The sequence below is a fragment of the Zonotrichia leucophrys genome, chromosome 12, assembly GCF_028769735.1.
Source record: "Zonotrichia leucophrys gambelii isolate GWCS_2022_RI chromosome 12, RI_Zleu_2.0, whole genome shotgun sequence".
Taxonomy (NCBI): Eukaryota; Metazoa; Chordata; class Aves; order Passeriformes; family Passerellidae; genus Zonotrichia; species Zonotrichia leucophrys.
This window is the reverse complement of record NC_088182.1, coordinates 15,036,818-15,061,934: the sequence shown is the minus strand read 5'-3', so window position 1 is coordinate 15,061,934 and position 25,117 is coordinate 15,036,818. Positions and strand designations below refer to the sequence as shown.

The following is a 25,117-nucleotide window of genomic DNA, read 5'->3' as shown; positions in this document are numbered from 1 at the left end:
CTACCACTACAGCAGTTGATCTCTCTAGTGGAAGGTGTTTGGAGGTCTGCCATGCCTGCCCTTCTCACATTAACCCACCTGGCTGGAGTCTTGGTTCTTTGTAGGTGTTGAGTGCAGTCACAGAAGCTGATTTTTTTTGATTTATGTAAAGATTTCATATAAAAAACCAAAAGGGAAGCATTCTCCTACTCAAACCTCTCCCAGTATTGAAAAATAGAATTCATGCTCAGAGATGGCAGGGCTTTACTTAATTAAAAAATTGTGTAGAGAACAAATATTAAAAGTTCTGAGAAAGGGTTTCCTGCTGTCAGCAAGTACAGTGGGGAACACCGAGTTTATCCGTGTCTGAGTAAGCTGTTCCTGTACAGATGTGGGTGAAATGGTTAAACTTGCTGGTCATGCTGGAAGTAGAAGGTGATTTTACTCTCTCAGTTGTGTAAGAGCCAGCACTGGAGCATGATCAGAGATAGAGCTGGAAGGGTAAAACCATACCTACTTTATTAGCTTTCCAAAAGACATGAAACACTCTCCTGTTAAAGATCCCTGAGCTCAAGTGATTCAGGGCACAGTTATGCTTTGGACTTCAGGTTTGTATCATCTTTAGAGAATACATATTTTGTTATGCTGGGAAAGCAATGCTCACTCTTTTTTTCCCCTCCCTTCCCCAAGACAGTTCAGAGTCAATTTTGTGTCCAAAACAACATTTTGCCTTTTAAAGCTATAAATAGATCCCCAGCGGACTCCCCGGGAAGGTTTTTGCAGGGCCCCGGCTTCCCCGCTGCCGCAGCTGCCCCCGTCAGCCCGGCGCGGTGAATGCTGCACGCCCGAGTCATCGCCAGGAATAAACCTCGGACAACAGCAGCCGACCCGGCCCGAGTCATCCCGCGCTGCTGCGGGAACATGAGCCAGCTCCTGACTTCACTCGGATGCTCTATATAAGTCCAGGAAAACAACAGGCGCTCGCAGAGCTCACGGGCTGGATTTAAACAAAGTCGGGAAGGACCTGGGAGGGATTTCAGCGAGGGAGCGCCGCAGTTATGTCACAGGTACGGGGACATCTGTGCGCTGCCAGCCCTCGGAGCGGCGCCTGGCAAACCTGCTGCTGGTTTGGATGCTGTGCTTGGAAAAGCTTTTAGCGAGTTCCTCCCATTAGCCAGTGAATTCAGCTTTACTGCTCTGTGACTTGTGTGATTAAAATATTTTAAGTACATACTTAGGAAGGAAAGCAGCTGCTCTCTACATGGTTAATTAATTTAGCTTTAAAATGTTCTGGTTTACCTTAAATATTTTTATTTGTGTAGAAAGGGAAAAATCCTTTCCCCTGCTCTGCGTTGGGATGTTTCACAGATGGAGGAATCTCTGCCTTTCTAACACACTTTCTCAGACAGTGATTCTGAAATTCTGTTTTGCAAAGAGGTGGCTGTGCTGAAATCTCACTGTGTAAAGCTTAGTGCATGCAGGAGAAAAGAGTGGGACTGAAAATTCTAAGGGTTAGGATAAGATATTTGAGATTGAAATTTTGTATAAAATGAACACTTTTATATTGATTTTATAACTAATGGTTTGTCTTTAATGCATGCCCCAATAATCAGTGTTTCAAAGTGCTCTTGAAACGAGCTCAGAAATGGTGAGCTTTCAGGTAAATGTTACATTTGCATCACAAGCTGCGTGTGCCTGGCAGAGCTCTCCTCAGCATGAGTTTTACAGGAGTAGTGTGATGGAGAGTAGGAGCACAGAGCAAGTAGGAGAGCACAGTTCTTCAGCCATAGACTGTAACTCAGTTCAGCTGATTTTCTTTACTCCAAAGAAAATAGTACTTAAAACCCAGTTGTATGTCTTGTAAAGTAGCACTTTCTGTCTTGTGACAGGAGGAGATAAAGCAGAGGCTGCACTCCCGTGCCAGGAATGGCTCCTGGCAACCCCTGCTGGGAAATTCTGGCAGCAGTTAGCAATGGTGGGGCTGTGACAGTGGCAGCTGCTGGCCAGGGCTCACCGTAACCTCTCTGTGCACCAGCTTTGCTCTTCAGCTGAGGCCGACTAATCCACAGCAACTGTCCTGCTGGAAAATCCTCTGCGATCAAAGCATGAGACGGTTTATTTTAAAATAACTGGGTGACATTCAAGAGCTCTGCTCAGCCTGCTGTATCTTTGTGCATGCCAAGAGCCACCTTTCCTCCCCCTGTCCCCAGGAATTCCCTTGTCCCAGTGGGTAGAAGCCTCACAGTTAGTGTCTGTTACCAATAATGGGTGAAGGATCCTCACAGATTTCACATTGCTCCTAAAGCAAGGGGCTTTTCCCCTTCCTGGGTTGGCTGCCTGTGGAGCGTGCCATGGGCATGAGGGACTGTTCCCATCATGTGCCAGTTGTCATTCCAGAAGGACAGGTGACTCCTGGCTGTGGGGATGTTTGGTTCACCAGCTGAACAACCATGCACTAGGTGTTGTGAATTTTAAAGAGTTTGCTGACACCCTTTCCCCTTGCTTGCTTTGGCTACTCATGAGTGTTTTCCCCAGAGATCTCGTAAATGTTTTGTTTCCCACAACACATGTGAGTGGCATTGACAGTGAGCTATTCTGAGCATTCCCAGGAATTTGCAGCAGGCAGAAATCGTGCTGAAGGCTCCAGAGGAGCCAGCCCACCCGTCCGGGAGCCAGCCATGCAGGCGCTGTCTCTGCAGGCTCCCTGGGACCCGCTGCTCCAGCCTCGAGGGATTTGTTTCCCTCCACAACTGCTTTTAGCCTCACAGGCAGTGCCTGAGTGGCTCCACCAGTGCCAGAACCCAAATATCAGAAGCCCTGTGTATGTACTGATGGTCAGAGAAGTTTCTTGTTGATCCTTCAGTGTGCAAATCTATTATAGTTGGAGTGTGGGGGTCTTCTGTTCCTCTTGATCATATCTCTGTGCCCCTGAATCTTGCCATGAGGGCTGCCTGGTGGGACATTGAAAATCCGTCCATGAAATAATAAACTGATGGAGGAATGCTTATGGTGCTGGCTGCTGCAGAGTGGGGCTGTGTCTGACTGGGCAGTCCTAATTTAGAGATGGGGTAGGCTGATGAAGCAATGTTATCCCTGTTTCCTTGTAGTGAAATAAACTGTGAACAGATTAGTACTTGGCTTTAGCAGTGCACCGCCTGATGATGCATCTGTTTCTGTATTAGGTTTCCTTCTCCTTCTTTGGGTTCCAAATCCAGGGCTTTAGATGTGTTCAGTAGAGAGCCCTGTTGAGTGCTCAGATCCTTTTGTTCCTTAAATTTAAGATTATCAACCATGGGTCAAGTATTTATTTGAACTTAAGCCAAGTCCAAATTTGGAATCTCTCTGACCATCCAAAGAATTAGTAAGTAGACACAAGCCCAATTTAGTAATAAAGTGATTTTTTCCTTTCCAAATATTGGACAGGTTCTTGAATTACCAATCAGTACTTGCAGAATAAGCAGGTAGAGGTGGACAGAGAAAAATCTAAGATTTTTTTTTAAATTAAGTTGCTCTTTCATTGCTCTTTCAAAGGCTGTACAAAAAAAAGACAATTTTAGAGCAGTAAGAATGGTAGCTGATTTTGGGAAGGGTAGTGAAATTGTGATTATGGAAAGATCTGAAGTAGTTGAGTACGTAATTTCAGAACTGAAATAGGTGAAGTGTTGTGTTAGCAACTCTGTATGTTGTAGCCTTTGGGTGGAGGCAGCTTTGTTCCCTGTGCTTTGAAAACAAAATATTGATGTGTGGGTCTGTTTCTTAGCCAGCCCCCGTGAAAAAGAAGCGTCCTCCAGTGAAGGAAGAAGACCTCAAAGGAGCCAGAGGAAACCTTGCTAAAAACCAGGAAATTAAATCTAAAACCTACCAAGTGATGAGGCAGTGTGGTAAGTCTCCTCGACTGGAAGCAATTAAGCAGAGTAAAACATTGACTTAATTGCCCTTTTCAAGTGAAAGGGCTCCTCATCTGGTGGACAAGTGAAGTATTTATCAAATATATATATGTATTTCAGCAGCACTAATTTGACTCCCTTGAATTTGGGTGGTATTTCACTGATTGTCTCTCCTGGTTTTCTTTTCTAAGAACAAATGGGCTCCGCAGCACCTTCCGTATTCAGCGGGGCTCGGACAGGGGGTGAAACAGTCTTTGAGAAACCGAAGGACGAACCAGCCAAGAGCGTCTTTGGCTGACGGTGGAGCTGGACATGACTCACCAAAATGATTGTTGTAACATTTTTCAAAATTTCTGTTCCTTGCACTAAAGTCACTGTAGACTGAAGTAGCTAATTTCTATTGTAAGTCCTTAAGTAGTGAATATACTTATGTCAAAGAGTAAAACTTCCATGTTCATTTTTATTACATGCTTTCTTTCTATATATTGGATAATGTTTGCTATAATTGTTTAATAAAAAAGGTTGTTGGACTCAGCTTGGCACACTGTGGTGACTTACTTCACTTGGGGCTCAGATTAATTCCGTGGGCACTTTAGCACTACAGGTGATGGTTTTGTCTGTCAAATGCAAGGAAAAAATACCCTGATGACACAGTATCAGTGTAATTTCTTCACACCAGGGGATCTGTGGAGGAGCTGATCAAAGGGGCAGCACAGAAACCTGGAGACTTCGCCCAGATCTGTGTTGCTTACAGCAGCACCTTGGCGAGGGCCCTCAGGGTGGCTGCATGGCACAGAGTGGTGGCTGTCCCCTCACGGCTTCCCCTCACGGCGCTTCCCTCGCAGTTCCCGCTCATGGCTCTCCATTCACAGCTTCCACCTCACGGGTCTCCCCCTACAGCTCCCGCTCATGGCTCTCCCCTCATGGCTCTCCCCTCACAGTTCCCTCCCATAGCTCTCCCCTCGCAGTTCTCCCCCATATCTCTCCCCTCACACCCTTCCGGGCAGCAATGCCATGATTTCCCTTTATGCAGCTCGGCTGTGAGGACAGAGGCCCGGCTCTCAGAGTGTCCCAGCACCAAGGGAGGGATTTCAGCTCGCTCCCCAGTGGCTTTTTCCTCCTGTCCCACTGGATCACAGGAGAAGTGGGGTGCCAGACCCAGCCGCCATGTCCTGCCTTACCATGGACATGAGTACCCAATGAGTGTCTCTGTACAACACCAGTACACTCTGAGGGGAAGCTTGTTTTTTCCCAGTGCTGTTTGCTTCCTAATTTGCTGCATTAAACACCAGACCTGTTTTCTCCCAAACCCCAGAGTGTTTCCTCTCAGCTGGATATCTGTGCTAAAACACAGAGGAACCTCTGTGGGTGCCTGCCATGCTTCCCACACACCCTGGGTCTCTGCAGTCTGGGGGATGGTAAGTCAGATGCCACCTTAGTTAAAATAAACTACTTTTATTTTACACAGACTAGACATGATTAAGAAGTAAAAGTGATGCCAAAGTTCTCTGTGCACCATGAAATGCATCATATTTGGCATTTGTGTCCTAAACACCTGACAGATAAAATTTGACAATGCCCACACAGATCCCAGAGAGGCTGTGGAGAGGAGCTCACTTAAGGCAGCAGCAAATCCTTTGGCTTTAAGGGGAAAGTTTCTTTAATGATATTCCTGGTGCATTGCCTTGCCCTGTTTTTTTCACTTTAAAAGAGCAGCCCAGGCCCCACCTCCTCACTTTATGGGCACAATTTCTCCATGGAGCACAGGCTCCTCACAGGTATGTACCTGTGGCAGAGCCTTTTTCCAAGAAAGATCATTCTAGAGCATGAAAAAAGTCACAGTGGAAAAAATTCCTGCCCTGATAATACTGGAGCTGCCTTTGCACTGAGTTCAACAAACCTTGCTTAATTAGCCTGTGTTGAGAAGGTGGAAGGAGATTGTTCAATAGTAATAGAAATGGTGGCAAGGGACAAGTAGGGCAAAATGTTGTCACTTTCCTTATTGCAGGTTTGCAGGTGGGGTAGGAGGACAGGGGGATGCTGTGTTTCAGACCCTGCTTTGGATATGTTGGTGCTGATTTAATAAAGCACAGAAACCTCTGTGTCCCACATGGATTCTACAGGGAAGCCAAGTTAAGGTGTCTGCCAGAGAAGGGGGATTTGGTAAACAGCTCTATTTCCAGGATGTTGTCACGTTCGTTTACTTGTGCTGCTTCCAAGTGTGACAATAAGGACTGGACATTGTTTTTGGTCTTCCTGTCTTTTAATGTGGACCTCATCTAAAAAATGAGAGGGCCAGAGCCGATGCTGCAGCCTAAATCTGTGCAGCAAAAGCAGCTCTTTAACATCTGTGTGATCTTACACATGAGCATTCGAAAACTGATGACAGATCCACTTAATTAAAGCTTTGGCTCTTGCAGCTCTTAGGCCACTAAGTGTCTAATCCTGTGTATTTTAAGGGATTAAAGCATTACATGAGTTGTACAAGTTAATAGAATGTATTGCAGTTTAATTTTTTGTTCTTTAAAAGATATATATTTACATGTCCTGCCATAAAGGATGTGGTATTTGCAAGTAGTATAAGCAGTCTGCCTGAAAGGAGTAAGTTTATTTTTTTTTAAAGTTACTTAAAGCACAAAGCTTGTAAGACCAGACTGTGCTTAGCACATTCTTTGTAGTGAACTTGTAGATGTCTGGTAAGTAATAAATTATTGAGCTGTGCTTTAGTGTTTCCTTGCAACTCTGAGACCACTAGAAGCTTGCTCTCCACATGGAAACTTTGGAAAACAGGCATGAAGAAAACACAGATGCTTGTATTTCCACAGGATCTTTGTGTTAATTTATGACAATGAATGGGATTACCTACCAAGGATCATGGCCAGTTGGGCAGGGAGGCACAAAGGTTGAGAAAGCCATCAGCTGTAATATCTCATGTGAATGCTGCCTGCCCTGGCAATCTCCAAATCTCTGAAGTGCTTGTGATAATGTTAAGGATGTGCTCTTTCCAATTATTACTGTGGAATATGGTAGAGATTCCTGCAGCTTCTTGCACAGACCAAGTCATCTGCCCAAGGGATTTCATGTGACACAGTGAAATCTAATTTTTTAAAAAAATATAGAAATTTCCTAATTGTATGTGTTAGGAAACATTAAAATTCTAATGTTTAAGAGCAAAGATCTGTTGGAAAAATAAGCATTAACCAAGTCCAAGTTTTACCTATGTTTAATGGGTAAATATTACATTTCTGTGTCTCTTCAAAGCCTACATGATATCCCCAAGTACGTGTTACTCATTAACTGATTAAGATAAATAGAGATTTCATTTGAAATTTAGGTTTTTTCCAAAATGGAGCAGAGAACATTGCTTGCATTGACGGTCTTTTCCTCACTCATAGTGTTAGCAGAAACTAATGATCAGAAGGTATTTGCTCTATTTTTATTATCAATATCTCATTTGCTCATTTGCTGATGCGGTCGTGATGTGGTAACTGGCCAGGCAGTGCAGGTAACTCCTCTGGTAACCACCTCCCAGGGAGACTTGGGTGGGTTGTGTGGAGATTTTAGAGCTTTGGGTCCTTTTAAGGTCATTTTGATTGTTTGTTTGGGTTGTTGTAGTACAAATGTAGCAGGAGGTGCTTGCAGATGTGTTTGATGATTCTCTTCCTTCAGAATGTAAGATATCAAATTTGAGAGATCAGTAACTCTGTTTTGGCTCCTGGATGAGGTTTAGATCTTGACACAGGACCTAACAAGCACTATGCAGTGCCAGGAGGTTTCTGAGAAGTGTTTAATAAAAAATATGGAATGGAAAAGAGGGAAGTGGAAAGGAAAAGAGGGAAGTGGAAAGTTATTTGCACTGGCTGGAGGAGCAAACTCTCTTTTGTACTATCACACTGGTGACTGATGGCATTATAAAAACATCAATATTGAAGAGGAAAAGGAAGCTTTAGGTCAGAAGATTTCTCTGTCCATTGTGCCCATTTAGAAGATAGTGAAGTGGAACTGAAATGCAGGTGTTGGGGGGCAGGGCCAGGCCTGGTGGCTGCTTCAGGGGCAGCTGAGATCTCTGCAGGAAGCCGTGGATGGGGTGTGTGGGGCCCACAGTGCCTCTGCCTGTGGGTACGTGCCTGGGGCTGGTCCTCTCTGCTTCCTTTCCCTCTCTGCACAGCAAAGCTCCTCCCCACGCTGCATCCCACTGACCCCTGGGCTGTGCTGCCCACAGCCTAAAGTGCAGGAGATGCAGGTCCTGCTCCCTGCAGCATCCCTTGGGCACGTGGCAGCAGAGCAGATTCTGCACGGGGTAAATTTTGCACAGGACAAACCACAGCTTGGGGCTTGGTGTTCCTTATGGAAAACCTCACTCTGAATGTGCCATGGGCAGGTTTGAGTATGGCAGGGCAGCCAAGTTTTGCATTTCAGCCAGTGTCCTAATGGAGAAGAAGCCACTGGATGCCATTAATTGGCAAGCAAAGTACAGGAGATTAATTATCAAAATAGCTAAAGATAATTAGCCATTCAAAAGACTTGGAGGCTGGAAAAGTAAAAATAGAAGTGCAAAGATATTCTTTGTTGTTGAGCTTTTTTATTTTAATCAGTTATTGGACTGTTGTGAGGCTGGTGATGCCCAGATCAGCCCTCTTAGTGCCACTGCTGGAACATGGGTAGGGCCTTTAGAGAGACATCCCAAATGCAAATGGAGGTGTCCACGTAGGCAGGTGCTCCAGGCAGTTCTCAGTCCAGCCGCCCTCTGGGGTGCTCCAGGCAGCTCTAGAATGGTGCCCTCCTCCTTTGGCCATCAGGGGAAGAACCAGACCAGGAGAAAGCTGAGTGCTCAAAGGGCATCTCAGCTTGTGTAACCAGTGAGGGGTTGGGAGGGCCATGCGAGGTTTCAAGCCTGCTAAACATCCTGTGGGACACAAGATACCAAGCTGGAAAACAGGAAGCAAAGTCAACAGCTGGGAGAGCAAATAAACAGTTGCACAAAAACCAGGGACCTTCCCTGGGTCAGGCTTAAAGGGGTTTCTGATCTTCCTGAGGAAAATCTTGGGCAATGCATGGGATGATGCAGCAGCAGCTTCACTGTACCCCAAGGAGAGAAAAAGGCTCAACAGAATCTTCTGTGGAACAGCAAAATGCAGATGTGCAGATGTAGCTGCAGGCTTTGCATGGGACAGTGGCTGTGGCTGCAAAGATGGGAACAAGCAGACTGGCTCAGAACAATCCCCTCCCCAGTTCCAGCCAGGCTTTCTAACAGGTCATTTCTTCATCAGACTTTTCCAACAGAATCATCCAGGTAAGGATGGTCTGGGAGAAAAACCTGTGTGTTTCTGTCTCAGTCTGTTTATTTTTTTTTTCCAGCCTGCTGTTGAAATATACAGCCTCCACGTGGACTGCAAGGTCACATCACGATTTGCTCACACTGTCATCACCAGCAGAATTGTCAACCGAGCCAATGAGTCCCGAGAAGCCACCTTTGAAGTGGAGTTACCCAAGACAGCCTTCATCACCAACTTCTCCATGTAGGACAGTTCTCACCTGCAGTGTAAAGGAGGCAGCTCTGAGGGGGGTTCATTTTCTGCTCAAAGAAGGAGCACAAAGAGGGTTCTTTGTGAAAGTGCTCTGTGGGGCTAAGTAGTAAGCAGCCAAATAGAAAAGAGGTGCCCAGGGCCAGGCTGCCTGCTGCATAGGGTGGGTGATGGATGTGCTCAGTGGTAGTGTTTCTCCTGCTCCAGCCTCCTCAAGACTCTGCAAGGACAAGGACTGTTTTGTGGTGGTGGCTCCTGGCATCCTTCTGGGTGGGAAGGGATTAGGGAGCCAGCATCCCTTGCTCATGCCCAGAGTGCCACAAAAAACTTCTGTTGAGTTTCTTTCCCCAGTGCATTCCTTCTAATATGAATTAATTTTCATGGAAACCAAACAGGTCCATTGATGGTGAAGTATACCCAGGAATAATAAAGGAGAAAGCTGCTGCTCAAAACGAGTATGACTCGGCAGTCTCGCAAGGACAGAGCGCTGGCCTTGTCAAGTATGTTGTTATTCTGAGAAAGGCAGCCCCAACACCCCTCCTTGGCTTCCTGTTTGGCTGGGGGCAGATTAAATCCTGGAGATAGCCACATCCTAGTGGGGTCAAATCAGTGAAAATCAATCTTGGGTTCTTGGTGGGAGGGACAGTGTATCTTTGTGTGTGTGTATATACATATATATGTATTTTTAGCATATATAAATTCACATAAATGTGATGTATAGGTGGTCCTGCAATGGGCTCCATTGAAGCATCCCTGTTTAGCAGTGCCTTGGGACTTGCTGTCATAGAATCACTGAATCACAGATCACAGAATGTTCTTGAAAGGGATCTATGAGGATCACAAAGTCCAACTCTTAAGTGAATGGCCCACAGAGGGATGGAACCGACAGCCACAGTGTTACTGGCTCCATGCTCTGACCAATTGAGCTAATCTCAGGGTCAAAGCTCCTTAAAGATCCTCTAGTTCCAAGCCCCCTGCCATGGGCAGGGACACCTTTCAGATTGCTCAGAGCTCCATCCAGCCTTGGTCACTGTCATTCAAGAGCACCTTGCCATGCTGGAATGATGCTCAGTGCTGAGTCTGGCTCCTTGCAAGCACAGAGCACCGCGGCACTTGGACAGATATCACAGTTTCAGGGTATATTTAATCTGTGCTCCACAGGTATTCACTCTGAGGTATGCAGGGGTTTCTGCTCCATTTCTCAGCTTGCACCTATGACATGTTGATGTAATGTTCAATATGTGATGTGCATAATAGCACCTGCAATGTAAAAAATCCTCTCTATGATGAAAAATATTTACTGCTATTCTTTTTTTTTTATTTATCCCATGTGGCCCCTTAGAGGGGCCACAACAAAAGTGTGCAAATTGTTTCAAACTGCAGCCACCACAAGGAGGTAAATCACTGTTCTTCCCCCCAGAATTACAGACAGAAAGCTGGAGCAGTTCCACGTGTCTGTCAGCATCGCGGCTGCCAGCAAAGTCACCTTTGAGCTGACCTACGAGGAGCTGCTGAAGCGGCAGCTGGGGAAGTACGAGCTGCTCATCAAGGTCCGGCCCAAGCAGCTCGTGAAGCACTTCCAGGTGAGCTGTCCTGGGGAGGGCTGGGCAGGGAGCAGTGCTGTGGGTTTTAGCACAGCCATGTTCCCTCTGAGACGCTGATGTTCACTTCCCTGCTGTCAGATTGACGTGCACATCTTCGAGCCCCAGGGCATTCACTTCTTGGAGACAGACAGCACATTCATGACAAACGAGTTAACTGAGGCACTCACCAAAGAGCAGAATGAAACCAAGGTAAAGCAGCAGCTGCCAGAGGTTACTGCCAGGGGCTGCTCTAAGTTATATTGCTTTAGAGGTTTCTTTCTGATTGCTTTGCAGGCTCATATTTTATTTAAGCCAACTCTAGAGCAACAGAAGAAAAATTCTGAACTTGATGAAACGCTCCTCAATGGTGATTTTGTTGTGCGTTATGATGTTAAGAGAGAAGCCACTGCAGGTGATATACAGGTAAAAAATATATAAATGAAAATGCTTTTAGATCACAGATAAGTATGGATGTGAAGTGAAAGCAGCAAAACAGCAACATTTGCTTTGAAACACCAAGAATGACAGGAAAATCTCTTCCCATTAATCCAGGGCCAGCAAGAACTGAGGGTGATACTCAGTAATCCCCAGAGACATCCAGGTATATTGAAAAAAAGGATCACTCAGGAAAAAAAAAATCAGTATTTCAAATCTTACTCAAATGCCCAGTCTAGATTGGTATTTCATAGATGGTTTTTTACAGTCTTTTTTAATTATTATTTTGTCTCCTCTAAAAGTGTATTTGTGGCTTCCTGTAAATGAAGTTTAGAGTAATGTGATTTATATCACTTCAAATGATGCTTGGTCTCTGTTTTTTGTGGCAACTGAGGTAATAACTAAATACAGCAGGAACTTCACAAATATTTATGAACAGATGCCTACTCCAGGGAATAAAATAGAGTATTTTCCATATCATTTCACTAATGAAGTATACATGGGTGTGCTAAAAGGTGGCAGCCACAGTCATACAGCAGAGATGTACTCATAGGTAATGATAAAGAGGTAATGTGATACACAGTGATAATATGCATATATCATACTTATGGCACTGAGATGTCTAATATATATGTATGTATGCATGCTGCTCTCTGGTAATTTTCTCTCTACAGACAATCTTGCTTCCAGCTAGGAAATACATTTTACTTTCTTTAATTCAAGTTCTTTTATTTGGGCTTATCGAGAGAGCAGAATGCTGAGCATGCTTCCCACTTCTTGCTGTGCCAGAATGTTAAGATTTATTCTTTATTTATTCAGATGTACTTTTATGGGTGATTTCACATTCTGTATTTCAGATTGTCAATGGGTATTTTGTCCATTACTTTGCACCCCAAGAAATGCCAGTGTTTCCCAAAAATGTCATCTTTGTTATAGACCGAAGTGGCTCCATGACAGGCAGAAAAATTGAACAGGTAACTTCCCTCAAAGCATGACCTCTGTTAGCAGCAGGCACACACCCCCCAGCCTTCTGAGGAAGCAACTGGGAACTTTTCATTGGAAGCACACTGGTTTTGTACAGAGCAAAAGGTTCAGAGGTATAGAGGTGCTTGAAAATACATATGCATAGATTGAAGTTATTAAGGAGTAACTCTTGTCTGATGCAACCATATTAATGGATATTAAACACTGAGGCAGAGAGAACTTTCTGTATTTTTGCAGAACTTCTTGTGTTTGTATTTTTCTTTAATGAAGCTTAGAGAGTTAATTTATCTGTTTTTTATGTTTATTGATGACTGTGTATGTAGCTCTGTTTAAGAGCAGACAAGCCCCCCTACAGCCCTCATAGCTTGGATTTTGTGTCTGTAGGTTAAGTGAATTGTCTATTTCTGATGGCCCCAACCTAAAACATACCATTAGAGTTTAATAAAGGCATAGGGCTGCCTCTGGAACAGAGCTGTAGAGAACTCCCTTATTACACTGTCATTTCAATCCCAGTTCTGGCAAAGAAGTGGAAATTATCAAACTCATTGTTTTCTCCTTGGAACAGACAAGGGATGCCCTGTTGAAGATTTTGCAGGACCTCCGCCAAGAAGATCATTTCAGCTTTATCACCTTCAACCACAAAGTGGTGGAGTGGAAGAGCTCTTTGCTGCCAGCCTCTGAGGAGAACGTGGCCAGTGCTGCAGCACTGGTGCAGACTCTCACTGCCAGGGGAGGTACAGTGCTCGTAGCCACAAATATGCACCCAGTGCAATTAATTGCTTAGAAAATAATGATTTTTATTAGTTATATAGTGCCCCAGAGCTACCAGCAGTGCTAATAAAGCAGGTCAGTTTTTAAGGCTTATAAGTGATGAGTGGGAAAGAAAGCCTGTGAGTGGTCAGACTGGTGACTACATTATGAGATAGATATAGTCATAGGTATATAAGAGATGCTTGCAGCACATCTATGAACCAAAGCCACAAAGTAATGTTTCCAATTTTTATCACAGAGACAATTAGAAGATTCCTCGGTAGCACACTTTTTCTACAGAAAAATGGCAATTCACTCAACATTTGATAGCAATTTGCTGACTTTTTTTTCTATTTATATCAAGCGTCTCCTTGTAAAAAACCAAAAACAAAACAAAAAAAAACACCAAAAAGAAAAACATCCAAAGTTATACTCAAAGGTAAGCCATGCCACAAAAATAAAACAGGCAAAACAGACATGGCATTTCAGTTGCTGCACCAATCAGTGTGCTTGGTGTTATTATTTAGTTTTAAGCACAGCTCAAGGGCTCTGTCTCCCTTTAATGTTACACTGTCAGAATGAGCAGAAGTTTCCTTACCCTAGGCACTAACACCAATAAACCCACCCATGCTCAGCTCTTTTCTCTGATTTCTTATAGAAGGCAGGGAAACTTTTCTTAAAGATAGGTTAACAGATGACAGTATGTTTACTTAAGCATTTTTTAATGGCTCTAGACATGTTTGTATTTCCCATGACATATGTGTGGAAAATCCTCCCAAGAGAATACTCGGGCACTGCTGCAGCAATATAACACCCGGTAATTAAGTCCAGTAGGCTAAGTCCCTAAATCCTCCTCTCTCAGAAGGATTACTTCCTGCAGAAAACTTCAAACAAGTCTGCAGGGCCTGGGCAGAGGAAGGGCAGCAATCTCTGCAGATTCTGCTGTTGAGGTGAGCAATGCCTGCTCTCTCATTGCAGGCACAGACATCAATGGTGCCCTGCTGGCTGCCGTGGGCGTGCTGGACAAAGCCGAGGGGCTGCCGGAGCACAGCGTCTCCATGATTATCTTGCTGACTGACGGCCAGCCCACTTCTGGTGAGTGAATGCCATGCACGGTCCTCCCTCTTCTGGGGATTTTTATCTGTTACACTTGCATCCCAATATTGATAGACCTAGCCTGTGTTTTAGAGGAGCTTTGGAATGCACAGTCCCAGCTACTGCTGGATCTGGAGAGGGGGTTATGAGAGGGCTCTGCTGAGGGCTGTGATGGCACAGCCTGCCTGCCCATGACTGCACATCCTTCAGCTGGAAATTGTTTTGCTGCATACTGTTGCCTTCCCAGTTTATAAACACAGGCAATTGGAGATATTCCAAACACAGCTGAAATAGAAAAGTAAAATACCTAGAGACAAAATACAGACATTTTGCGGATATTGTGTACAGTCCTATTTGAGAGATATTGCTTGTGCTTCTTCACCCTCTGTGCCCCAAACTTAAGATATTTTCAAGGTGCTTCTTGTTCTGTATTCTTTGCTATGTCTTAATTAGTGATCAGCTGTGACAGCACAAACCAAAGGATTGAGATTGAACTATCAGGTGAAATAAGCAACTCCCAGAGCAATGGCACAAACTCCCTTGTCTTGAATAGGAGTTTGTCTTAGTTTAATGTAGCACCAGCATCACTCCAAGGTCAGCAATAGTACTTCATCTGTAAGTCTGTAATAAGATCATTCTGCCTTTTAGATTGTGTGAGCCATTCTGCCTTGGGGTTTCTTGATTTTGTTTGGGTTTTTTAATAAAATTCAGCTCACAGTGCTGCCTCCCCAGCACAGCCACAGTGAGTCTCCAGTGCTGCCCACATCCAGCAGCTAGAAATCAGGCCAGGGTGGAGTGTCAGGCATTATTGCCTGCACTGCCTTCCTTAACAAAGCAGCTAAAAAAGAAAACTCTGAGCTGCTCCCATGGTATTGCTGCAGGCAGTGACAGCTTCAGCCTGGAAATGCTGATGGAAAAACTCTGACTACATGGCCATCAGCAGCTCCTCAAATGGAGTAAGGTGATGGTGTGAAAATCTTTTCCTCTGTCACACAAAGGGGCTGGGAGAGAAGCATGGCTGAGTTCATTGGCAGTTTGTTGGAATTGCACCATTAACTAATCCATTCTTCTCTCAATTGACACACATAATTTTTATGGATGGTACTTGTCTTTTGTATGCTTGATGAAGTGTATCCATCCCTCATGTTGTTAACTTGTAGTGTGTGTCCCTTCCCTACTAAAAACCTCCTCTGGCCCTGTAATCCTATAAAATATTTTGCACTTAGCCATGACAACATCAGAAAAACCTAATAAAAGTCATTAAGAGGGGAGAATCACGTTCTGGCATTCCACATGCAGAGTTGTGCTTTCAGTTCCAATTTCATTACTATCATTCTATCCCCTATTTTTTTAGTGTTTTATTCTGAATTATTTTAAAAAACTTCAGGCAGTATTTTCCATTAACCTGCTGCAGTCTTTTTGCGCTTGAAAAGCCCCAAACCCACAATGGTGTTTTTGTTTCATTTACAGGTGAGAGAAATGTGGAAGTAATTCAAGAAAACGTTCAGAAAGCAATCAATGGGAATTATGCTCTTTTCTGCCTTGGCTTTGGGTTTGATGTCAGTTATAAATTCCTGGAGAAAATGGCCCTGAGCAATGGGGGAATAGCACGGCGTATCTACGAAAATGCTGATGCAGCCCTGCAGCTCCAGGTCAGGAGTAAGGAATGTGCCAGGAAAGCCTCAGCTTATATCTACTTCTAGCAGCAAAATCACAGATTTTCTGAGATTAAATATTGGGGTTGAGTTTACCTGTTACTTCAGCTGAGGGGGGAAGGCAATTTTGGGGTATCTGAGGGTTTGTACTCTCCATGCTATCCATGACTCAAAGTTTTCAAATCAGCCACATTCAGACAAACTGGGAAACTCACACATTTCTCTACTACAAAAAGAGAAATTGTCTAGGGGAAGTGGACAATTTCTGAGTTTGCAGTAGTCTTGCACTGCTAAAGAAAAAGCTTTTTAAGGGGGCTTTAGACATTCAACATATTGCTTTGCACAATTTTGCTGTCATTTGTGTGTGTTCTCTGTCCTACTGCTCTTCTTTAGGGCTTTTATCAAGAAGTGGCTACCCCAATATTAATGCAAATTGAAATGCAGTATCCAGAAAATTCCATTGAAGGATTAACCAAGAACAATTTCAAGCTGTTTTTTGAAGGATCTGAAATTATAGTGTCTGGAAAAATTAGCAATGAACTGGATCTTTTGCCAGTGGAAATTAAAGCTCAGTCAGTAAGTGTTTAGTTTACTAATTGTGAAACACATCTCTCCCTTCTGTCTTTTGTGGCACAATAGGAGGCTTCAAGAAGTGTTTTATGTTTAGTATATGTTTGTTACATTTGGGCTCTCAGCTGTTTTCTCATTGTTTGATCTCTCAGGTAATTTGTTAAAATTACTCTCTCTTGAATTTGCTACAAAAGAAAAACCTTGAAGAATATCCACAAATAAGTAAACAGAAATTTTAATTCAGTTTTGCTAATTCTTTAACAAAATTCAAGTATTTTAGCCTTATAAGCACTTTTAGGATTCTATTGTTACAATGAAGTAGGAAATCTCAATTATTCTTCTCAAAAATGCTGAAATAGAATTTAACTCCTTTTATCATCACTGTGTCAAGTGCAGAAATACAGATCTAAAATACATGCTTTTTAGATACTGTGGGGATGCATTTTCCAATGGGAAAGAACAAAATTGAAGGACGGCTGGTACTGAAAGATTTTAAGTCTCATAATGTGACCATAAATGAAGTTTATAGAGCTGAATGAGTTTATGGAGCTGTTCTTTTGATGGTCAGTTTTCTCCCACTTCAGCACACGAGTAACTTGACTCTTAAGGAAGAAGCAAATGTCAAAGAGAAGGAGCAAGTGTTCCAAAATCAAAGATACATCTTTGGGAATTTCATAGAGAGACTGTGGGCTTACTTGACCATTCAGCAGCTTCTGGAAAAAGCGTAAGAGATTTTAATGCCTCACATAACGAACTTGTAACTTCTCAAAGCACAAATTCCTTATTCACAAATTATATGAACAGGAAATACAAAGAAACAGGAACATTTTTTCAGATGGTACCATAAACATAAGATATTGGGAGAATACTACCTTACTGTATGATGAACATGAAGTGCCTTTCAGATTATGGTAGCACTACAGCATTCAATTTCATATATATATGAACACATAATGTAGCACATTCTACATGAAATTACTATGAAATATATTTCAGTTGTATGGGTTGTGTGGAGCTGTTCTTGCACACCCAGAAATATTGTCTGTAGATAAGGAAATGGCAATAGTTAGGGAATAGAACAATATGGATGTCCATAAGATACTTCATAGACCATGTATCTATTACTTTTATGTATTTAAACCATACATGTTGCAAAGAATGAAGCATTTCCATAATTTCAGGCACAGGAACAGCTGAGTTATCCCCATAAAACTACTGACCCTTCAATAATAAATATCTGAGGAGACACAGCTAATGCATGAAGGAATCTGAAGATGATTTGTTCATAGTCCCTACACATTTTTGCTCCATCATTAACACAGACTTTAGTATTTCAGCCCAAGAAGAGGACCAGAAGGCCCTGGAGGCCCAAGCCTTGGATCTGTCCCTGCGGTACAGCTTTGTCACACCACTCACTTCCATGGTGGTCACCAAACCCCAGCAGCAGGAGGAGCTGGCAAACAAACCAACTGAGGCTGGTAAAAACAGCCCCCTGAAATGCTCTGCTCTTCTTGATTCACTGTTGTTGACTTCCACTTAGGTTCATTTGATAGTGATGTAACAAGGCAAATCAGCAGCAGGAGTTCAGGGATTGGCTTCTTTACAAAATAAAACATGCAGGATTGTTTTGAAAGGTGAAGTGATGAAACAATCACTTCAATGGAAATGGAAAATAGTTTGTTTAAATATTAACTAAAGGTAGTCTAATAGCTGTTACTATGAATGCAGGGGGGGGAAATATGGCCTCAGTCAGAGTTCTGCAAGTGCTATATATACCCATCCTTCAGCCCAGAAAACATCATCACCTGAAGCCCTTGTCCCAGTTTGCTGGTTCACATGGGTAAAGTAATTCAGTGCTGACTCTGTGACACTCATCTGTCCCTCTTCCTCTTCACAGATAATGAGAAGCCCAGGAAACTTCCAGCAGGTGGTAAGTGTTTTCTTCTTTTCCAGCAGCATATTTTCATAGTCTCTAAAAAAAACAAAAAAACCAAACAAAAACAAAAACACAAACAAACAAAAACCAAAACAAACAGAAGAGTTCATGGTGGTTGTTCTGTAGGGGGAAGTATCTGAGATTGGAAAAAATGTGTGAAGTAAATTATAAGCGATGCCTGCTACAGTCTTTGCAGGTTTTAGGTGGATAACAGGGACAAAGGGAGAAAATCTTCCATTCAGAAAGTCTCAAAGGTCAAAATTATCTATGCTCTTGAGGAAAAGTAGTTCTTCAAGTCAATATTGTTAATGATGCTTTCTGTTTCTTCCTACCACGTGTGAAGCATCTCTCCAAAGACTCCACTCAAGAATGCCTGGGGAGGATGATTCAGGTATGTTTTTCCTCTCTGGAAATTGCATTTATTTGAATAATAATTTTATAGGTGAAGAACCTTGGGTTTGTTCTAGTTCTTTCACAGAAATGTATCGAGAGCATCACAATGCTGCCCTGTTTCTAGAAGCTGCCTCTTTCAAAGTGCTGCTGGGGAGTTCAATAGCAGAACCTCTCCTCTAAGGGATGTCATGCAATCATGAGTAAAACACAGATACTCTTTTATTTTTTTCTCTCCAGTTGCATTTGCACTGAGGGGTGGGCGACCTGCTGGTAAGTACTCCTCCTCTGTTTCTCCTCAGAATAATTCTATAAAGTTCATTTCATATGTAGGGTCATACCAATCATATTGTATATAAGTGCAGTTGGATTGGAGATGCCCACTTGATATACAATTCAGTTTTTATTATATGTATTTCAGTCCTCAGATATTTTATAATGAACTATAAACTTTTGAAAACAATATTAGTCCCTTTTCAGGAATTAAAAAAAAATATATCTCATGAAAATAAATGTGAAAGATATGGAAAAGCATGTATTAGTAAGCTGAAAGAAATGGAGCTAAGAACAAATTAATTCACCAGTTCTAGGGTATCCAGAAAAGTCAGTGGACAACAGCAGGACAGATTCCCTCTTTGAAAGTGTGGGGAGGGAGGTGCAAGGCATAAACCCAAAGCAACAAAACATTGGGAAAACCCTTTTCTTTCAGATCGATGGCGCTCTGAGCTCCAAAGTGGCAGCAACAGGAAGATGTTTTCAACAGGTAGCTGCTCACAGTGGGGTCAGAGGGGCTGGGCTGGGTGTGCTGCATTCAACACTGCCCAGTGACCCTTGAAAACAGCTCTAAACCCCCCTACAGCTGCAGCTGAGCACAGGCCCGTCCTTGTGCTCTTTTCCCCCATTGGGACAGCTCCTCTTAGGCCAAGCTCTCCACACTTGTCAGTGAAGAGCTCTGTTTAAAAGGCTTTCTTTACAGCATTTGTCCTGGTTCATCAGCTGACTTACAGAAAAATGTTTCAATAAACTCTTCTTAATAATTTTGACTGTTTCAGTTTCCAGGTTCAGACATGCCAAAATAGCACAACCTATTGGTGAGTGACACACATCCTATACCCATTTCAATTTCTAATGTAACTGTAATGTACACTTCTTCGTGCAACAATGCTTTTTCTGACTGCATCAACTCTGTGAAAACCTTTTACCACTTCTTGCTAACCTTGGCTAGTTCTTTCCATTTAAGCAGAAAGTATTCCTGTACTCCATGAGAAGACCTCCCTGGCTCAAGGATATAAGAAATGCAGTACAGCACATCTTCAGCCTGATCCTTTTTAAGTGCTTCTTGTCCTTAGTAAACTCTATATTTAAAATCTGTTGGTTTCATTCATATCAAGGTGCTGTGTCTGGTATGCTTTTCAACAATATTACTTTATTTTTAATCATTCTGTCATTTAAAAGCTATAACTACTGTTTTAGGCATAAATCTATAAATTATTTCTGCTGTACCTATCCAGCACAGAGGCTAGGTTTTTTTTTGTTGCTGATATTTTTCTTCTTTCTTTTCAGCCAGTGAACATCCACAACTTCTCTTGCAATTACCCAGACAAAATGAAAGAATCTGCTTAAATATTGATGAGAGAGCACAAACCTCTGTCCCCCTGCTGTCAGATCCAGAGCAAGGTGAGTGATCCATGTTACCCCAATACCAAGGTAAGGAGAGTCACTGGGTCTGTGAGTGCAGTTGGAGATTTTGGGAATAAGCCTCTCTCATGAAGAGCCATCTCACACCTGCTGCCTTGCACTGACCAGAGAGGCTGTGGTAAATTCTGCCTTTCTGTTGGGCAATATTAACAGTGTAACAGCTGGGGGCACTTCTCACAGATCTGGCTGAGAATCCTCTTCTCCTGCTGGTGTCACATCCTCCCTGGTCCTTAGGGCGTTCTCCTATCCAGCCCTTGGGGCTTTGGAGGGTGCAGAGACCTTAAACCCTGTGGTCCCTGTGTGCCAACAGAAAGGTGCATGCTCTGGGTGCACAGCTGATTTTCTGTGGTCCTGTCCTTGAGGAGCCATGGCCCAGGCACCAGGCACCTGCTCTGATTATGGAACACAGGCAACTGTGTACAGGAGGTGGAAGCATGGGGTTATCCAGCTCTAGTGACCCCACCACAGACCTGGGGCATGTGGAGCTACACCCAGAAGTGCCCCACAAAAGTAGATTTGAGACCCTGCAGTCATTTCAGTAACAAAACTGGAGCAGGTTTTTTAAGATCACTTGTACCTTAAGAGAGGAATCACCTGACACATTTGTATTAAAGGATTCACTGTGATGGGGACACTTGGAGATGGAATAAATCACTTTGTGCAGTTTGATATCAACTATGTGAATCCCCCTGTGCAAATCCATGTCTACACTCATGCAATCCTTGTAAGCCACAATAACAACAACAATTGGCTGTCATGGACAACGTCAACCTCCTCCACCATCCAGGGGTAAGAAACATCTCCCTGTCTTTTCCTAAACTTGAAAATGTGTCAGATCTTTGTTCATTCAGGCCTCTCCTTTCCCATTTACCTGAAGTAAGCACTTCCAAATGTCCTTCTCCAGCAAGTATATCAGTGTGAGTAGCAGGTGAGTATCTTCATAATCCCCCATTTCAAATTTGGAGACGAAAATAAGTTTAATTTTAATTCTCCATGCCTGTGTAAAGAGAACCAGAACAACTGCACCATCAGCCTGCTGTTCATGTATTTATGTTCCAAAGCAAAGGAGCCATGCAGAGCAGCCTGGTGCCACCAGCAGCCCCTTTGTGTTCCTCCAGGGCAGAGCGAGCACTGCCAGTGATGGCTTTGACATTTACTGTCCCTTTTATACAGCTCTTGGCTCCACACAGGCTGGGGTTTTCTTTCTCTGCAGTTTTAGCAATAACTCCCATCTGGGAAGCTGACATTTTTTTATGGGCAGGCATTAAGCATTGGAATAGCTGTCTGTAACTTATCTCCACTGTAGGAGAAGGAATACTTTAAAAGCAGACTTCATTTGTTGCAGTAATTAGAGCAGGATCCTTCAGTACCCCAAGGAAGGGCTGAGTGGAGCTGGTTCCCCCAGCCCTTTTTATATTGCTGGAACAAGTCTCCACAAGGATCCCCTGCTGGCCTGGGGCAGACAGGACACGCATTGCTGCTCCCACACACACAGTTCTAGACAATAACAACTCCTACAACAACTGCTTTCAATTATCCTTGCATTCCAAACACAGCCAAGAGCTGGCTGGATTTATGTCCCAGAATAATTTGCCAAGCAGAATGATCCTCCTGCTTCAATCCAGCACCCGAGCACTTGCATCAGCACTTTGGGGGTGGCTTTGTTAATCCTGTCTGCAGGGAGCAAAATGACAGTGACATTTGTGTTCTCCAAGGCCACCTGGGATCACAATAATATTAATGGGTCAGAAGAAAGGCAAGATCTGAAAAACTTGTGAAATACCCAAGAAAAAAAATTTGACTTGTTCATTAAAAAAAGATTGAATTATTTTATTAGTCTACCTTTTTTCTCATTAAAATAGTGAGAAGGCTTTTTTCCCATCCAAGCATTTCTTGTCATTATGGATAATAAGATGTATTTATCAGCAAAAAATTGTCCCCTAGTATATTTGCAAGACCCGTTGTGCAGCACGGAGAGAAAAGATATTCTACTCAATATTTTCTAGCTTAAAGATAACTACAAACAGATCAGGGAAAATGCAATTGCAAAGAGATAAAAGGCAAAAGTGAAATTATTTTGATTAATTAATATCAGTTAGTTAAATATATATTTTTTCTTCGCATTCTTCTTGGAAATAACTTTGTAATTTACTTCCTAGGCTGACAGTGTCCGTTGAAAAGGACAAGAGTGTTACAGCATCGCTGCCTGATACGGTCACAGTAAAAATTTCCTTGGTCAGGTTTCCAGAAGATTTCCTGGGGCTTTATTTCTTGAACACCGACCGTTTTTCAGACAAAGTCACTGGAGTTCTGGGTGTGTATCAGCATGGATGTGTGCAGCAAAGAATGCTCCTGAAATGAGACTGCAGTCAGGGAGTTCTTGAGAAACTTTGCGTTTAATTTATTCCTCTTGGACATTCAACTTTTACTGCCCAGCAATTCCAAAAAGGGGAGGTCTCACTCTAGAAACATAACACATAACATAATGCTTTTCCACTCACCTTAAGTAGCCCATTGTGGGTTTAGAAGATGTTAAAATAAGACAGAAATAATAGTTGGGCTTAACCTCAACAGTGCTGTGGAATGACATGACTGATGCAGAAAATCCATTTGATGTCAAATAACAGACTATAAATAATGGACATAAAATTGTAAACAATCATGGTTAGGAAATGAAAGCCAGCTGCTCCTGAACATCTTGGCTCCAAAAATCCTGGTGGGACCTAAGTTGAAGTTGTTTTGGAAACTTTGCAAAAAGGGAGGCTCTGTATTCCAAAAACTACAAGGAAGAAATAATTGTGAAAAACCATCAGAGAAAGGCTGAACCTTTCCATGGAGAGCGTTAGGGATAACAGCAGATCACAGATGAAACAGAGGAATTTTCTAATCTTGCTAATGGAGTATCCAAACTTGATCTTTGGTTTGTTTTCTGAGATGAAGAGCTGCTCTCCTGGTGTTAGAGCTGCCATTTGGCTTAAACAAACAGCAACACTCAGCCGGTTTGTAATTTTTAATTATTTCTATGTCTGTTGCTTAGGTCAATTTTATTCAAAAGCACAATTTGGGAGTAACTCCAACAATGATCAGAGAGCTGTGGAAAGACTCCTGAGAGTGTCTGGATCTGAGCACAAAGTTTCCAGGTACCAGATATGGAAGGAGGGGAGGGGGTGTGCTTTAAGATTTATTTTATCAGCAAATACCAGAGATCTAAAGAAATGAAACTGAGGGAGTGTTTGTAAGGACACACCTCTTTGGTGTAAATAACTTGCATTTTAATTTTTTCCCAAAAGCTTACATTTGTTGTTTAAGTGATGCTACAGGGCTCAAGATTCCTATTTCATTGGGGGAAATAATTACACCCTGGGGGTACAGCTTGCATTGTTAGCCTGGAGAGTGTTCCCTCAGTTGGATTTACCATGAGGAAAATTTTCTATCCTTCAACTGCTTTTAGCACATATCTGTGATGGGGAAAAAACAGTGTGAGTTTGCAGGTCCTGGGAGGGCTGAGGTGCAGCTCTGCCCACCCAGGCCTCTGACTCCTGGTACCATCTGCACATCAGGGCAATTCTGACCCTGCCCCTCGATTGTGTTATCACATTTTCTCTTGTTTTGATTTCATTTCAGGTTGTACAAGAAAGATTACAGGCTTGAGTCAGCCAGTGAACCTGTTTCCTGCTGGTCAATAGAGCTAACTCCCTAGGAAAAAAATCTTTGAAGGAAATAATGGAAATGAAGCTCTTCCAAGTATTTTTGGTACTTTCATCAAGAAAACCACACAGTTAAAGCTTTACTGTTGCTCTATATATGTGTCACAGATGTTTTATCTTGAAATAATTATACTTTCAAGATATAACGGTCCTTGCGTGTTTGCTATTTGAAAATGGTTTCTAATTGCAATGTGGTTTTGTTGTTGAAGATTTATGTGAATGAACTAAATAAAATTGACATTATCAGCTCACAGCTCGATATGGACACATGGACTTAAGTTTCCAAAGAAAAATCAGTAGTGGAATCATCCAAGCCAACAAACGTGTCATGCAAACAGTAATAGATCTCTAGGACTTTATCCAGTTATAGATGATGGTGTTCTTGAACCATGCATTTTGTGAGAACACCATGAAGATTGAGGCAGTATTAGTTTACCATGTCTCTCATTTTCTATTTTATTGCCTGGAGGTTGCTCTGTGAGACCATTCAAAGCTCATGGAATCAGCAGTGAATGGGGTGATGCAAACCCACACCAGCTGTGCTCTGGTTCATTGTTGCCAAAGTCTCTGAGGCTCCCTTTTGGAAACATCTGCAGAACAGCCATTGGCTGGTTGCAAAACCTCAGATTGCAAAACATTGCATTTCAACCCCAAAAGTTAGCAGCTTTTTTTGGCTCCATTTCATACATTTTGCAAACATTGGAAGATGTTTTACAAATAATGAACATCTCAAACCCAACCTGCTGTGCATGGAGGTAACACTGCAGAGTAAACACACACACAGAAGCCTCTGCCCATGATATCCAAGTTGTAGTTTCAGTCTTCTGCTTTTTGTAAGTTTTAATTCCAAAATTATTTTGTTTTAGAATTTCAGTTCCTTTGTATCTTTGAACTTGTAAACATGCCAGCATTATAGGCAGTTT

At 42.7% G+C, this 25,117-nt stretch overlaps 2 protein-coding genes across 2 annotated transcripts; both read left to right on the top strand.

Annotated features, from left to right (window-relative positions):
• Positions 1-689: 689 nt before the first annotated feature.
• MUSTN1 (musculoskeletal, embryonic nuclear protein 1) lies at positions 690-4,400 on the top strand. Its single transcript, XM_064724104.1, has 3 exons — positions 690-1,046; positions 3,740-3,860; positions 4,058-4,400. Exons 1-3 carry the CDS (start codon positions 1,038-1,040, stop codon positions 4,162-4,164), a joined length of 237 nt encoding a protein of 78 aa, XP_064580174.1. The 5' UTR covers positions 690-1,037; the 3' UTR covers positions 4,165-4,400.
• A 2,788-nt stretch (positions 4,401-7,188) lies between these two features.
• ITIH4 (inter-alpha-trypsin inhibitor heavy chain 4) lies at positions 7,189-24,466 on the top strand. Its single transcript, XM_064723849.1, has 23 exons — positions 7,189-7,287; positions 9,225-9,385; positions 9,787-9,891; positions 10,812-10,974; positions 11,074-11,184; positions 11,269-11,397; positions 12,267-12,383; positions 12,959-13,127; positions 14,122-14,238; positions 15,709-15,890; positions 16,287-16,469; positions 17,048-17,187; positions 17,793-17,941; positions 18,361-18,393; positions 18,743-18,790; positions 19,030-19,062; positions 19,499-19,552; positions 19,842-19,880; positions 20,353-20,466; positions 21,102-21,276; positions 22,647-22,801; positions 23,525-23,627; positions 24,112-24,466. The coding sequence occupies exons 1-23, from the start codon at positions 7,213-7,215 to the stop codon at positions 24,185-24,187; spliced, it is 2,631 nt and encodes an 876-aa protein (XP_064579919.1). The 5' UTR covers positions 7,189-7,212; the 3' UTR covers positions 24,188-24,466.
• Positions 24,467-25,117: the final 651 nt, after the last annotated feature.